This window comes from Ceratosolen solmsi, unplaced genomic scaffold, assembly GCF_000503995.2.
Source record: "Ceratosolen solmsi marchali unplaced genomic scaffold, CerSol_1.0 scaffold19, whole genome shotgun sequence".
Classification (NCBI taxonomy): domain Eukaryota; kingdom Metazoa; phylum Arthropoda; class Insecta; order Hymenoptera; family Agaonidae; genus Ceratosolen; species Ceratosolen solmsi.
Window position 1 is genome coordinate 500,197 of NW_011948443.1, and position 16,929 is coordinate 517,125.

A 16,929-nucleotide genomic window follows, 5' to 3' on the forward strand; every position below is an offset into this window, starting at 1 on the left:
TTGCATATTTAGAGAAAAAGAAAGTGATTGTTATTCAAGATCATAAGAAATAATAAAACCTATCATTTCTAATCGTCTAAGATTTACAAGCTTTGTTCTCTTTCAATTTTAAATGGTAGTTGTTGTGCATTTAAAATTACCTACACTTTAGCAAACTTCAATGTGGCTCCTTTTGCTTCTTCAAATCGATATCTGTATAAGGAAATATTTTCGCACACATACAAATATTTATTATTTTACTATCTTAGCTACGTATGTAGTAAACACTTTGTTCGAAAGTTTCTGTATTTGATCCGGTTCGAAGGATCAAATGTATTTAATTTTCTGGCTCGAACTGCCAAGTTCAATAGTTCAGTTTATTTGTCGCCCGCCTTAGCCTCGAATAATGTTTCAATTCGGAATACACTCGAATACACTCTTTCCTTACAAATTTAAGTTTTATTAAAATAAATATTAATATTATTATAATTATTCATTATTTATAATCAATTTTGATTATATATTTTATTTTTTTTAGAAGTATTTCAGCCAAACTATAAACTGTTCAGAATGAAAGAGCGTGGATTCCATAACAAAATAATAAGTAAATAAATTTTCTTTTACTATATATAAAAATATTATAAAAAAATATAAATACTAAAGAGTGGAAAGTTGAAAAGGAAACGAAGATTAAAATCATATAAAATTACTTATAATATCTAAGTATTTGAATTATTGTAACTAAGTCACTATTAATGACTGATGGTGTATGATGGTCGTCTTACCAAAATGGTTTTATATTTTAACTTTTCTAAGGTTAAAATGTAAAAGTAGTTTTATTATTATTAATTATAACTTATGTAATTAAATCGATAAAACAAATGTGACAATATTAATTATTTTTAGATACACTAGGTATATTTGATTTAATTGACATACATCTTATAAATCTTTTCCAATAATATTTAAAGATAAGGTATTGAAATCTAATAAATAAAATTAGAGCTACACTTTCGGTTAAGGTTTAAAATTAAAAATTTTTCAATTTGATAAAATAATTTCTGAGTAAATCAGTTAATAATAAAAATCTGAATCAAATATTACGCGAAAACTAGTAACAATAACAGCAAAAATATAGTAGTAAAAGCTAATAAAAAGTGTTAGCATGAATTATTAATGAACACATGACTGCTACTTTGAATGAATTTTTATCGAGTTTTTATATATTTAATGCTTGATTTGAACATTGCTGATGAACTATTTATTACATTGAATTAATTATTTAAATGATTTAAAATTTAATGTGGCTCTACCTTCTTATTGTAAAATTGATTATATATCATTTATGTACCAATGATTTCAATAATTGCATGAACTTAAATCATTTTAAAAAATTAATAAGAATATGATTAAATTTGTTTAGAATTAACTAAAAGATCACTAGAAGTTATGTGAGAAAAATGCGTGGGCAAGTGGAGGGGTTAGTGCATTGATTCAGTGCATTGATTCTGTTTATTCTGTATATTTTCCAAATACAGATATGATTATTTTTTATGATGTGTGTGAATGAATTCTTGTTGTTCTGGTGTGTTTCTCATGTGGAGATATTGTCCACTTCGGTTGAAGGTAAGAAGTTCTAATCCTCGTGACGTGGTGCTCTTGATGGTAGGTTACCCTGGAAAAAGGAAAGGTTGTAAAGCTCTTCCCACTTGAGGAAACTGTAACTGCGTCTTGCTCTCAGGCACAAATTGTAGTTCCTTTGCGTGTGAGTCGTGCACATTGGCACGAGCTTCAAATCCCTCTAACTAAATCAGTCATACGTGTAGGCATCAGCCTTGAAATAGAGGTTAGAAATGATGCAGAGTTATACTGAATGGCGGTAAGTAGGCATCATGCGGAAGGCGCATGAGCGAAAGAAAGGATTTACACGGAAATTACACTAATGGTGTGAATCTCCTTGGGCATTAACTGGCGACTGGACAGACCGTGTGACTGGTGGCGTAAAACACGGTAAATTGAAAATACTAGTTATGAAACTTTACTTCGGACTCAGCTGATTAACTGTTCCCTTTCCTTTCTTCTAGAGGACTTCAAAGTGAGTGTTTTAATCTAATGATTGTCCATCTTAAATAGTTCACTCACCCTGGATCCACTTGGGATCCTTTCTCTTTCTTTTATCCAATCAGAAAGCTTGCCTATTAATGGGCGAGAACAACTCCTCGTCGTAGTCTTCTGTCAAGAAACTCATTCTTTTCATTGCTCTCGAGCTAAGAAGAACTCTTCATTCAATCGCTAGTGGCGGCTCTGGCGGACTGAGGCTTGAAAAAAGAGGTGGAGCAATACGTGCCGAAAGGTTTTAACGTTGGGCAAAGTGACCGTCTTGGGAAAGCCTAAGCCTGACTTTCCAGATGTTTAATAATGTTTTCATGCTAGATATTTAATGACAGTCCGACCAGATGTTTAATGAGCAGAAATTTTCAGAAGATTAATGACAATTTAACGATGTTGTTTTCCCAGATGTTTTATGGCATTGGAAAAAGTTCTCACAATCTCGAACAAAATTAGACATGGTGATTATATAATAAAAATGTATATTAAGTATATTATGTATATATTGTGTATTTTAACAATTATATACCGTAAGCGTGTATAAATACACGTTTTCAATTTTTTAATTACTTCTTATAAGTTTAATAATATTATGGTCATTATTATTGTTACCATACTAAAATAAGAGATATAGAACATGTATATTCGTATCATAGCAAAACATTTTTTTTTAATATTATTAATATCTAATATGTATATAGTCGGATTGTACAGCAAATAGAAAACGTTAATAATAATATATTTATAATATAATATAAAAGTAGAATATATTCACTTCATAATTTATTTAAATAAACAATTTTATTAATTATATTATTGTAAATAAAAATTTGTGTTATATAAAATTAATATTGCATTAATTTTTATATTAAATAATAAACTATTGATTATTATAAATTATTCTATTTGGAAATTATAATTGTTTAAGCATCAAATTTTATAAATATTGATTAAATAGAAATTTAGAATATATTAATAAATAATATATTTAAAGAAAAAATAAGAAAAGATTCAATAATATATACTAAATAATTTTATTATATATCACAAGATCTATTAAAAATAACCAAATTTACATTTATAAATTCTAGCATTTCAAATATTAATCTTATGTTCTAACATATATTATTAATTTCAGTATAAGAATTCGATTGCTTTATACAGATACTATTCTTTGTATGAAAAACAACTTTCTACGATCTAATAGATCTTTTAAACAATCGAAATTTGTTAATATAGATGGAATTTTGAAATTATCGTCCCTTGTCAGAGGTACTTTGATCATTATAAAATATGGATTCTTTAATTTTTTTATTTGATAATTAGATGAATGGTAAATTTCAGTTGTGATTGAAGATTTGGGATAATATGGATCATTATCTATATTATTGGATACAAAATAAACAGTTGTCATTTTGGATAATCCTCTTACACTTGCATCTGTGGACTTATTTAATGAATTTTTAAGCACATTCCAAGTATTGTGAGTTCTATTATTTTTAATAAACTTCTGTGTTGATGTATAAGTATAATTATCTTTATCAAATCTGAAATTGGATCTTGTATTTATAGATGAATTAGAGTTTGAAATCGATGGTTTAAAAATATTCACAGGCTTTTTTGAATATATATTTGAATTTGAATTTATACCAAATTCTTTAGGTTTTATCATATTCATTATCGTTTCTATTGGAATGGTAATATTCTTTAAAGATAAATTTGATTCAAAAATATTGTTGTTTTTAACTTTCAATTGATCGAAAATATCTATTTGAAAATAAGAATCGTTTTTCTTGAAAAAATTAGAGAGGTCTTCCTGAAAACAAATTTTATTGAATTATAATTAGGAAAAAAATTTTAATTTAATGAAACATTGTAATTTCTTACATATGATGGTAACAAGAAAGGTGAATAACTATGAATTTTTTAAATTTTTGACTTTTTAAATGATTCGATTGGTAAATGGCGACCAATTAAAAATATACTTTTTGTACTGGCTGCCTTTAAATTGTTCAGTGGAAATTTATAAGATGAAATATTAGCAAATATATTATCGTTATAATTCATTGGTGTTATTTTATTTCCGGTAGAAATGTTCTTGAATTCTTATACACTGTAATATATATATAAATATATATTTGTAATAACTACGAATATTTTTAATTATTACAATGTGGAAAATTATCATTTTTAAATACAATTAAATTACTAAAAAAATAACATTCTAATAATAAACATTTTCAAATTATTCAAGAATCTTATATTATTTAAATGTGTTAAATGTAAAACCAATTTGAATATGATTAAATTATTTATAATATTAGATGTTAATATTTCTTAATTCTCGATTAAAATAATAACATGTTCATTAGATAAAAATTTATGACTATATGTTGTTCTAATTTATTCGAGAAAACTGAATATTTAGTTGTTTTTAAAATTAATTATATGTTAAGATATAATTAGTTTAATAGAACTGTTTTTCATTTAATGCTATATAATACTAATGCAACGTATACAGATATTTAGTAAGCCACGTAGAAATTTCATAAAGTTTGAGTGCTGTTTAATTCGATTTCTTCCAAAATGAATTTGTCATCAAAGCTTTTTTTAATTATTATTTAGATTCTATCTTAAAGTATTCACATATTATTTAAATTTCTAGATTTTCTGACACAAATTTGCTACGTAGTTCTTAGATATTATGATTAATTTTAGTGTTAAATTATCATTTAATTTCTGGTAGTGTCATTTACTGCATGATTAAAACTTGTAATAATGATTTGCTGAGATATAAAGAACCATCAATTTAGCCACAAGAATATAAATTTTTTTAAATCTTTTATCTTTATAATTCATATTCCAAAATCACACTCACTATTAATTCAATTACATAAGGTATCATATATACTAAAAGATATTTTTGTCTTTAAAATATAATATTTCGATTATGTCGACGAAAGTTTCATAAACAAATGATATTAATTTACCAAAGTTCTCAGAATAGGGGATCAATTTGTATAATAAATTGCCCGATTAAGCAAATATTATTAATATTTTAAGTAATTTATTTAATTTTTTTAAATGTAATATTGTATTTTTATATTCTATGACTGGTTACATTATGACTGGTTCTTTAAAATATTTTGAAACAATTACACTCAATAGCAAATTAATTCTAATTTATATTAAGACAATTTGCACAATAAATGAAACGTATTTTAGTATTTACGCATAAAAATTGTTTAAAATATATATATACATATATTTATCAAGCCTCTATATATGTTAGCATTAAATATATTTCGTTGAATGAATTCTAATTAAACGTTAAACAATTTTCTTAGATTAAAACAATGTTACTCAAAAATAATTGTAACTTCAATTTGATTTTCTTGTTAATCATTTAATAATAAACAAAGAAATAAATAAATCTAAATAAATAAATCTAAATAATAAACAAAGAAGTTTAAGAATATAAACATTCTTAAATGCTATCTCTTAAATGTTATCATTTGGGGAAAATCCCAACGGCTATTATTTCGAGGAAATACCGCAATGGTTATCATTCGGGGAAATTATTGAACGGTCATAACTTCTAAGAAAATTCTGCATCAATCGTTGAAGGTTCGGAAAAGCCGGTACCTCCGAAATAATACAAGTACATAATCACCTCCATTGTTTCTCGCTCCACAGTCTTCTTCTAGCACTATGATCAGCCCTTTGTTCTCGGCTAACAAAGCAGCCGCATAGATATTTAAGGCAAGCGCGCCAAGCGATAAGCGATAGTCAGTAATAAACTAGTCGAGTAAGACGCCAATCAGCCAAGAATTATTCGGCCAAGCCGAGTCACTCGAACACACATTCTCAACAGAGGCGTTACGAAAGGTACACTCAAGAGTTTCATACTAAGCAGAGTCTCAAGCATACTAGTGAGTTTAGCACAAGGCCATGTAAGGCCTTCTCATACTAGGTGCAGCCATTGCACACACTCTCAGCAGAGCCGCTACTGAAGGCATTTCACATCCTTCCATACCACAAGACGTTATCGCCACGTGGCACTACCGAAGAAGTGTCATGAGATTTACGACCTCTCACTTCTCATTGTAGTACATCACCATCAAGCACACTCCATCAAGAAGATCCGGAGATTTACGATTTCCTACCATTACAAGTAGTGCATATTGACACCACGTGGCAACAACCAAGAAACTGTAAGATCTCAACGTTCTCACGAAAAAAGAATCATTATATTGTAGTTGTAAAATAACCGAAATATCAAGCACGAAAAGCAGATGTGTCAAATACAGAGTTGAATCCCTACCTCTTCCATTCTACCACACCTTTCTCTCACCAGACAACTGGTGGCTATATTCTAATAATAAATATTATTTATCAACAAAATAATATATATGATATTATTTAAATGACGGAATATTTCCAAGATATTAAAAATATGTATAAACATAAAAATAAATTTTATATATATGAAAGATAGTAGAAAAATAACTTAAGTGTTCTGATAAATAATAAGATAAACTTCAATTTAAGTAATAAATGCCCCAAAATTGTTTTATTTGGGATATTTATTTATACATACTTTAACATACTGTTTAGGATTGAACTACTCCACAATGAAAAATTTATTGTTTATTATAATATGATTCCGATACATTATATCTATATTAAAGCGTAATATTTGAATTATTCGTTACGAAAATTCTGGATATAATTTATGAGTATGGAGAAATAAATTAGTAAAGACGTACTTTAATATGTTCTCAACGTTCATCCGACAGTTTATACGATAAGCATGATCACAAATCGTTGCATCTTGACGAAAAGCTGTATTTTCTGGACAGTAACGAATAAAATTATTGCCATGATTATAGCAAGTATGATATGCACGACAATTCGTTTCTACATCTGCATAGTAACCCATTTTTCGATCTGAACAGTTAAAGTATGACAAAACTTGCATTCAAAATAATTGTTGACAAAAGTATTGTATTCCATCAACAATTTTATAATTTCATTTTTTGATTAATTTGAAATCATTTAAATAATTAATAATTTAATTTTCGTAATTATATTTGAATATTTTATTATATAAGTATATTAATAAAAATATATTGCTAGATACATTAAAATAATTGAAAAATATATGCATTATTTTATTTTTTTAAAACAAATATAATAAATATATACATTTATTTAATATATAATTAAAATATAATTTCATTCATCAATTAAAAAACATATTTTAATTGTACGATTTATATTTTAATCTCATCAAATTTTGATTTGTAAAGTAAAATTATATTCTGTGAATACCAATTTTATGAAATTTATAAATTATTTAAGCCATAAATTATATTATAAGCACTAATTTAAGAAGAATATTGAAAAAAGATAAATAAAACAAAATTTTATGCATAATATTTGGTAATTAGTTGCACTTTTTCTTTAAAAATATATTTTTGAACCTTTAAAAAATAAATTTATTATAAAAAAAATTTCTATTAAAATATCCTAAAAAATTAATTGAACACAGAAAAAATACAAATAGATATATTTTTATTAATTTCTTATATACACTTATCCATATTTGAACGATTTCTAACTCTCTAACGGTAATCTTTACGGTTTACGCTAACTAGCGAGTATTTCATACTAGTATCTTTGATCCCTTCTTGAAATAGATTCTTTATAATAGTTTTTAAATTTATTTTTAAGTTATTTAAAAAAATTTTCCATTATCATAAATATGAAGATATTCTATTGTATTTATTTTAATGATTGAATAGAATTGTGAAACAGTGTCGAATATTCATAAAAGACACTTCATTTGATCTTTTTATTTCCTTTTTTTTGATAATTTTTATATTATCATATTCAAATAATTTAATCGAGGAAACTATTTGTCTATAATTCTATGTGATTTTATCCAGATTATCTTTAGAATTGTCTTTAGAAATTGTACATTAAGCATTGACACAAATAAAAATAAATTCAAAATAAATTATAGCTCAAGAATATTCTCTCGAAACACTCACTTTGTTCTCATCAGTTCTGTATCAATTAATCAATGAAAATTAAGTTTAAACGAAATCGCCAGCTTTGTGAAAGAATATCAAAGTAATTTACAGTGAATTTTTTGTTTAATGTACATATTTTTAGCCATTCATATAATATATAGTACAATAAAATGTATCAATAAGCAAATATCTATTGAAATAAGGACTACTTTTTTTTATTACACTAATGTTATATACCATTTATTATACATTATATTATCAAAATGTATTAAATAATACTATTTTAGCTTTATAATATTGATTACACATATTTCTAAATCATAAAAAGAATAATATTATAGTTATAAGAATAATATTATAGAATAATAATATATCATATAACTAATATGTAAAAATTAAAATGTACAATTTTTTAAATAAAAACTCTTGGTCAATCATCAGCGATTAAAAGTAATTCAAATTTACAAGATCAGTAAAATAAAAATTTGTTTTAATCATGCGAACAATATTTAATTTTTTACAAATTTATTAAAAATATTTCTCCTAGTATAATCAAATTATATATATTAATATATTACGAAAATTGTTATCAAGCATACAGATATAATAGATATTTAAATTAAAATAGAATATTAGCTTAATAATAAATATTTGAATTATTCGAAACTTCCAATTAAGATAGAAAAATATTTTAAATAATCAACATATTAAAAAAAAAAGTTACTTACGTAGGATATCTTGACTGTTGCCATTATAATTATAAATACCATAAACATCATATATTTTATTATCTAAGGTTTAGATAAAATTTTAGAAAATTCAATTTTATTTTATTTTATTTTACACTCTGATGAAATGTAAATATTTAATTGATAGACAGATTAGCTAATAATTCTATATATGAAGTTGCACGACCTTAGAATCTTATGTGCACTAGCTTCTTAGAAATATATATTCCACTATTGACCTACTAAATGAGAGAAATGAAAGTGAAGGGCATGGAATATCAAGTTATTTAGGAATACCATCTTTTTGTATTATAAATCGGTTGTGTTACTTACTCGGTTGTAATACTTGTGTTTTTTATCGTTATTTATTTATTTTATATCATTATTTTTTGTAGGCTCTATTAAGTTATATTAGAAATAGGTTTTCTAAATAAATAATACTCATTATAAAAGTGTCAGTCATCATTAAATTAATTAATCATTAAATAAATCATATGGAAGCGTATTAATGAATTATTAATTAAAATAATTTATTAATTTTTGTTTATTTATTAAATATTCACTGGATTTATTTTTGATTTAAAGTAGACCATTTCTTTTGATTTAAAATAAATTATTGATTTTTATATCAAGGAGTGTTATAATTTACTTTATGTTGCATCAAATTTTATCAATTTTTTATTTAAAAATATTGTCTGATTAATTAATAAATTTATTAATTAAATAATAAAAGTATTATAATCATTAATAAGATAAAAAGAAAATTAAATTTAGAATATTGTGTAACAGATTTTATTTACATCATGTAGATTTAAGTAATAGAATATGAATATTTAGAAAATACAGATCAATATTTGATTATTAAAAATCATATATAAAAAAGTTTGAATGAAGTAATTGTGAGTAATAATACTTCAAAAGTTACATAAATATTCTGTATGAAGTAATTGTATGGAACTATTAAAAAAATTATTTTAAATCCTTAGAAAAGAATAAAGAATTATACATAGAACAATAAATATTATTTAATATTAAAAAAACTCAGGTATTACAATACAAATTTTCCATAATTTTTAAATTAACAATGTATATATACAGACAATATAAACATCTATGTGCATATCAATGGATGTTATTAAAATTGAATATAACATGTTACTTAAATAAAGTGGAATTTTTTTAGTGTTTTCTTCCTAGTATATTACTTAATTTTCACATGAATTTTGCATACATTAAAAAAAAATTAGTCTCATTATTACAGTAATTTTATATGATTAATTTTATAATTTAGTTAATTAAAATTAATGTTTTATTTAAATATTTTTATTATATAAAAAATGTTGCCCTAAATCAAAATTTATCTTTGCGATGTTAATTATTCTTAGTCTATATATTATAACTGAACTATTGCAACATAATATTATACCTGTGAATTTAATGACCTATATATCTAGTATGAAGTTTTTATTTTAAATTTTCTTACGAAGATAGTATGAGATTAAAATATGATATTCACATTGATAAAGCAGTAGTGTAGATAAAAAATTACGTCACAAATAATATAATTAGAAAAATATTTATAAAATACTAATAGAATAGATAAGAAAGTTGTTATTAAGATTATTAAGAATAAGTAGAAAAGATAGCACATATTTATCATTTAAAAATATTAAAGTTATCACCATGCTTATAAAATTACACTTGATAAACTAGCATTGACAGTATTAAATAAAGAATTCAAACAATGAAATATTATGCTATTCAGCTTGCATCCAGTCCTTTTTTTTCTAATGGTTTAAAGATCACATTGTTACCTTGTCGAACCTTCTAGTATAAGAATATAATATAGAAAATGAAATTATAAATTATTTTTGAAAGATTATCGTATAGCTGACTGGGAATTTCAACGATTTACCTACTTGAAGCATGAAAGTATTAAATATTTTTTTAGATAATTTTCAAAAATATAAAGAATTATGTAATTTTCCATGTTTTGATATTACTTAAGAACAAGGGGCATTAAGCAAATTATTACACATTTTAATTGCAATATAAAAAAAGTCTGCAATTAGAAATGAATCAAATTAAATAAACCAAGAAAAATTTTTTTTTAAAATCAGTGAAAAGGAGGTTAGATAATGACTAGTCAGTCTTTCTCTATTCATTTAAAAAATTGTTTCCAAATTATTTTTTCATTAACAAACAATTTTATACATAATGTTAGATTAAACAAGATATATATATATATATACATTGTAATTAAGTGTATAAGATGATAATTCATAATATCAATTTGAATGACACTTCCAAATACAATTTATAAATATTAAACCAAAATAAATAACACGTTGTAATCAATTTAATTATGACTGAATTGTACAATGCATAAACAATTTTGCACATACTTTATTATAAACTAGTAAATAATTTAAAATGAAAACAGACATTATATAATTTAATTATATAAATTATGTACTGTAATGAGCATTCGTTTTTTGAAAATCAAATGATTCTATATTCATGAATACATTGAACATGTTTAATGAATGATTTACATTAATTTAGTAAATAAAATTAAAGAAATTTAAAATAGTGAATATAGAATAAAAATCCTCTTCTCAAAAGAAAATGAACTGAAAATTGAATACATTACAATTTAAGGTGACATTTGAAGTTAAAGAATGACGGGGTAGAATTCAAATTAAAAAGCTAATGAAAGATATTTGTCCAATCAAATTGATAAAAATTTTTGATAGCATAATAATAGATATTGTAATAATTTATTAAACCTAAAAATTAATTTATTACAAGAAAAGAATTTTTCATTTGATCATTTGATTACATAATAATTTGTAAATAATACAAAAATTCATGATATTTATAAAAAATGTATCAATACACATTATGCTGTTTTTATTCACAAAATAAATATTTATTATCTTTACTATGTTTCCTTGTATTTCTTACTATAGTCAATTTATATGATTTATTTTATATCACATACAAGTATAGTTTTCTTCCTACACTATCTGTTTTGACATTTTACTATTTCTTTTATACTTCTAACAACTGAAATCCTTTTCCATAAACACAAAAAAGATGTGTATTTGGTCTGCAAAATAAATGTTTTTTTTTTAATTAAACATCAGAAATAATATGAAGTAATAAGCAAATGAAATGACTCATATTATTAATATGTACAATTATTTCAAACATATATTAAGTCTTAATATAAATGTATATAAAAATATAATTTACTTTTGATTTACACATAAAATAATGCCCTGAACATCTGATATGCACAAGTTTATTTCTTTCAGAAACATTGCACATATCTTTGAATTATTATATGAATATTTATGTACTGCAAGTTTTTGATCTCTTCCAACACTAATAATTCTGTTGTGCAGTAATATTATACCTGAAAATAAAATTTTAATTTAAATCATTTATAAGAATTTTTTTAATTGAATTAAAATAATACCTGTAATTTGAGCAGAATGAATAGAAATAGTTCCCCAAGAAGAAACTACATGAATTGACAAAACTTCATTATGTTGAAAAATAATCTTAAATATTAATAGATTAAGTAGGTTATCATCTCCACCTGTAGCCAATATATACTCATAATTATTTAATATTTTAATATCAAAACTATTAATTCCAGATTGATGTAAACTGAGATCGTGTTTCCCATCAATTGTTACATTTTTTATCTCGAATATATCATTTGTAGAAATGACGTTCCATATATTTAATAATCCATCAGTTGCCATGGTTATTAATAAGATATTATCTTGATTAATAAATGAGTGAACTTTTAAAATACACCTGTTTTTATTCATTAAAGTATTGATTAATTTGATTTGATTTGTTTGAATGCTGTAACTGAAGGACCTACAAAATATGTTATAAGTTAGTTAAATTGTCACATAAATTTTAAATATTTACCAATACATAGTTTCTCAATGTGCTATCTATAAGAACATGCTTATTACATTGCATAAGTGATAATTAATAATTGCTAATAATGATATAAAATATTAAATGCTATTTAATGAGGAAGGCAGAATATAAGAATAGTTTATAATTTAGAAATAGCAATCCAAATATAAAGCTCATATTATGTAAAGTTGATTAATTAAATAATAGTATATTTGAATCTATATATATAATATTTTAGTTAAAACAACTAATTAAATTTATAATTGCAAAATTATTAATTATTATTTAAAATATTCAATATTTAAGATGAATAATATATTTACCTGAGGCAACCATCAGAGCAGGCAATAAAAACTAAAATATTATCCATATTTTGAGGATTATTTATTGTACTTATATCCATATATCTTGTTTCTGTATCTGTATTATATATTAGTTCATTTCCAACCCAGATTTTATTTCGCTTTTTATCTAGCCCATGCAACATATAAGATAATAAATCTTTACAAGATATATTTTCATTTGAAAGAGTATTATTATTAGCCGTATTAGTTTTTATTGTTATCTCCCATAATTTTAGTTGAGCCCTGCCACCACCAGAAAAAATTAAATGTTTACTTATATTTTTATCTATTAAAACTGTGAATATTGATATGCATTTAATACTTGATAAGTGTCCATTAAAAAAATCTATAAATTTAACTCTTGATTGTGATTTAGGTATAATGGAGCTTATAAAAAGTGTACAATCTTCACCACCAGATATTAAAATATAATGATGCTTAGATAATATATGTAAAATTTTAATACAATTTATTTGTTTAGTATGGAAGGCATTCTAAAAATATTTATAAGTACATATAAAATCTTTATTCAAAATTATTCAATTCTCTTTATAGCTGTGATTATACAAACCAACAAAGGAGGATTATATAATGTATCTAAAGAAATGGTAACAATGTACACTTGTTTTTTTTGTATGTATGCAAAATTAGTTAATTTATTATACATCACACAATCCCAAGATCTGTGTCCTCCACCACAAAGAATTTTCGATACTATTCTTTTTAAAGAAAGATTATAAATTATGAATTCTTTCTAAAATAATTATATATTAAGTTTATAAAAAATATAAAATTAAATAATTATGTTTTTATATATAAATATATACCTCCTTAAATCCTAAAACATAGTAATAATTTTTATGTTTTATTAATTTACTAACCCAATCCATTGGCATAGTTTTTGCATGTAAAAATTCAATTGTTGGATTATGACCACTAATATCACAAAATTTATAAAATTTGAGAGTACGATCACGACCAGTTGTTATAAGATTACAATTCATAATTATACATGATTGCACACCAAACTGCCCATGGATTTTTCTAAAACTCTGTACAGGATATTTTTCATTATTTTGTAAATTGTAAACATAAATGCTACCTATTCTATCTCCGCACACTAAGAGATTATTGTACACACATGCTGATGTAACCCATCGTTGTCGAGAAGTCGGTAGTACATGTTCAGATAAAATTTTAATACCTACAAAATATAAATTGTAAAGAACGTGAAAATAAAGATTCATTTGGAAGCTAATTATTAATATTTTTACTGAATTTCAGAAATTGAATAATATATAAATGTCCTTCTGCAACACAAACTAAGATTGTATCAATATTTAACCATTTTATAGAAAATATTTTAGAATCTTCAATTTTATATTTTCCAATGTGATACCATTTATTCTTTATTCCTAAAAAGATAAATTATTGAAAATTATATATAAAACATTAACAGAAATTGATTAAATATATTTATTTATATTAAAATAAGTCACTTGTATATAATGTTATATATCCTCCCTTTGATGCTAAGACTATACATAATCTATTTGCAGAAAGTTCCATAATACAATAAGATGAGAAGCATTCTGGTAAATCATAAGAATTCAATAATTGTAATCTATTATTATAATGTAATATTTGAGATTCATTTTGAAAATTTGAATAAATCAAAATATCGTGATTATTAATTATATGAATATGCTTTGGAAGCATATGGTTATTGATTTCTAATAAAACATGATTTTGTAAAGGATTAATATTTTTCAAAGGCCAAGAATTTACAGATCCATCACCTCCTCCTGTGAATACAATATTATCTTCAGATATATCAATACACCAAATTGGTGCTCCATGATGAGCTTCTATTTTATATAATAGAACACCCAATAAAGTCCAGAAACATATGCGTGAATCCTGCAAATATATACATAATAATTAATTTTCTAATTTATTCTTATTATCGATTTTTAAAAATTATAATTAAATAACAAATGATATTTTACTTCTCCAATGCTTGCAATTATGTTTTTTAAAAAAATAGCTTTCCAAACTCTTGCTATATGACCATACATTGTTGTTTGAAGAGTTATCTCAATATTTTTCCAAACTGCATTATTTAAATCATTAATTAATGTACTTGATATTTTCCATAATCTTACAGTTCTATCGTCAGATGTAGAACATATTAAATTATTTAGTGGATTATATAGTACAGAAAAGATTACTCCCTAAATTAAAAATTTTATTATAAATAGAATATAATAGAACATTATAATTTATAGATATAAAATATATTTGAAACCAACTTTATGCCCTATTAAACGATGTAAAACTTCAGAAAATTTCATATTTGAATTATGCATTACTCTCCATATTAATATTTCTTGAAAAACAGTACCACTAAATATTAATGTATTTTTACAACTTTGACCAAATATAGTTCCAGAATATCTAATGCATTATATAATATTAAAAAAAATATTTAATCCATAACATAATACCTGTATAATTATAAAAAGGATACAACAAACATCTTTCTTTACAATGAGTATTAAAGTATTGCTTACTAAATAACTCAAAATTATAAACATTATTATTTGCAAATAAAATTGTTAATGTTGGATCAGATAGCGCACCTAACCATTTCACATTAATAATCCAATCATCAAATCTAATAATTTCATCAATTTGTTCTATTCTAAGATGAAAAATAATTATTTAAAAAATTTTGATGAAATTTTATAATTGATAAGGAAAATCCAGAAAATTACCTTATAAAATCATCTCTAAAACTAATACTTAAAATGCACAGGCTTTTTTTGCCATAAACAATAAGTTTATCATCTGATTTATTAATAATATCATATATATTATCAGGGTGAAGAACATTTATTTTAATTTCTAGTTTACAACGTATATTATTCAGCACATAAATCGTACATCCAATTCCTAAAAACAAACAGTTTAGAAATAGAATATTTTTTATTCATATAAATTTAAAATAATAAATATTTATTAAACCTATGAATACATAATTTTTAATACACTTTATTGCAAGAACGTCAGTGTTCATATCTAAAGATATCATGATAAATTTTTAATTTTACAACGAATGTAAATCCGTACACTAGTATGATGGACGAAAAAGAAGAACTTTAGGAAGTAAACAGCATAGAATAGGTAAAATAGATTGAAACATGCACTATTAAAATCTAAATTTATTGGCCTTTTTAAATGCTCACAATTTGATATGAAGTAGCAACGTCTGTTTTTTAGGATTGTTTACGTCCATTATCAAATATATTTCGATATAAACGATTAAATTATTCATCGACTGTTGATATTATAATCTATTGCAAGAACGTTTTCTAGAATCAATATATACTTGATCGTTAATTCACCTACCTATGGGTTTGTAAGCTTATTTATATGACCATATGTTTATTGACTGTTACCACTGTTAATAATGTAAATAAAGAGTATGTCTTTCTCGATAAAAAATATAATAAATAATTGTTAAATAATACTAAATTCGATCAGCTATATTACAAGCAGAAGAAACAAAATAATTTGTTAAGCAAAATAATTAGTTTTAAATGGCTTTTCGAGAATATTTAATTATTTCTTTGCAAACCCTATACTAAATTGTTCTGGACTTTTTGTCAAATAAATACAGGATTAGTCACGTTTTTAAGCCATTTTAAAAATAAAATAAATTTAAAAATAAAAAAGATAAGGAATTATATGTGTTACGGATTGCAGCATTTTACGCGGTAAACA

General features: G+C 23.5%; 2 protein-coding genes across 2 annotated transcripts; both read right to left on the reverse strand.

Moving 5' to 3' along the window:
* Positions 1 to 3,244: 3,244 nt before the first annotated feature.
* Positions 3,245 to 7,069, reverse strand: LOC105365959 (uncharacterized). Its single transcript, XM_011504258.1, has 4 exons — positions 6,858 to 7,069; positions 6,207 to 6,318; positions 6,081 to 6,149; positions 3,245 to 3,703 (listed from the first exon to the last, which is right to left on the reverse strand). The coding sequence occupies exons 1-4, from the start codon at positions 7,067 to 7,069 to the stop codon at positions 3,245 to 3,247; spliced, it is 852 nt and encodes a 283-aa protein (XP_011502560.1).
* A 4,817-nt stretch (positions 7,070 to 11,886) lies between these two features.
* On the reverse strand, positions 11,887 to 16,263 carry LOC105365960 (WD repeat-containing protein 6). The gene is made up of 14 exons (XM_011504259.1): positions 16,171 to 16,263; positions 15,921 to 16,098; positions 15,674 to 15,847; positions 15,456 to 15,600; positions 15,153 to 15,377; positions 14,832 to 15,063; positions 14,418 to 14,558; positions 13,971 to 14,347; positions 13,715 to 13,897; positions 13,123 to 13,637; positions 12,667 to 12,751; positions 12,339 to 12,636; positions 12,113 to 12,275; positions 11,887 to 11,966 (listed from the first exon to the last, which is right to left on the reverse strand). The coding sequence occupies exons 1-14, from the start codon at positions 16,235 to 16,237 to the stop codon at positions 11,909 to 11,911; spliced, it is 2,841 nt and encodes a 946-aa protein (XP_011502561.1). The 5' UTR covers positions 16,238 to 16,263; the 3' UTR covers positions 11,887 to 11,908.
* Between the last annotated feature and the right edge of the window lie 666 nt (positions 16,264 to 16,929).

Coding starts and splice junctions, on each gene's coding strand:
- LOC105365959 (XM_011504258.1), bottom strand. CDS start 7,069: ATGCAAGTTTTGTCATACTTTAACTGTTCAGATCGAAAAATGGGTTAC. Junction 6,319..6,857: donor AACGTTGAGAACATATTAAA/GTACGTCTTTAC, acceptor TTTTTTCGTGAG/AACGTTGAGATCTTACAGTT. Junction 6,150..6,206: donor TTGATGGAGTGTGCTTGATG/GTGATGTACTAC, acceptor CTTCTTCGGTAG/TGCCACGTGGCGATAACGTC.
- LOC105365960 (XM_011504259.1), bottom strand. CDS start 16,237: ATGATATCTTTAGATATGAACACTGACGTTCTTGCAATAAAGTGTATT. Junction 15,848..15,920: donor TTTAGAGATGATTTTATAAG/GTAATTTTCTGG, acceptor TTTTCATCTTAG/AATAGAACAAATTGATGAAA. Junction 11,967..12,112: donor ATTTTATGTGTAAATCAAAA/GTAAATTATATT, acceptor TTTATTTTGCAG/ACCAAATACACATCTTTTTT.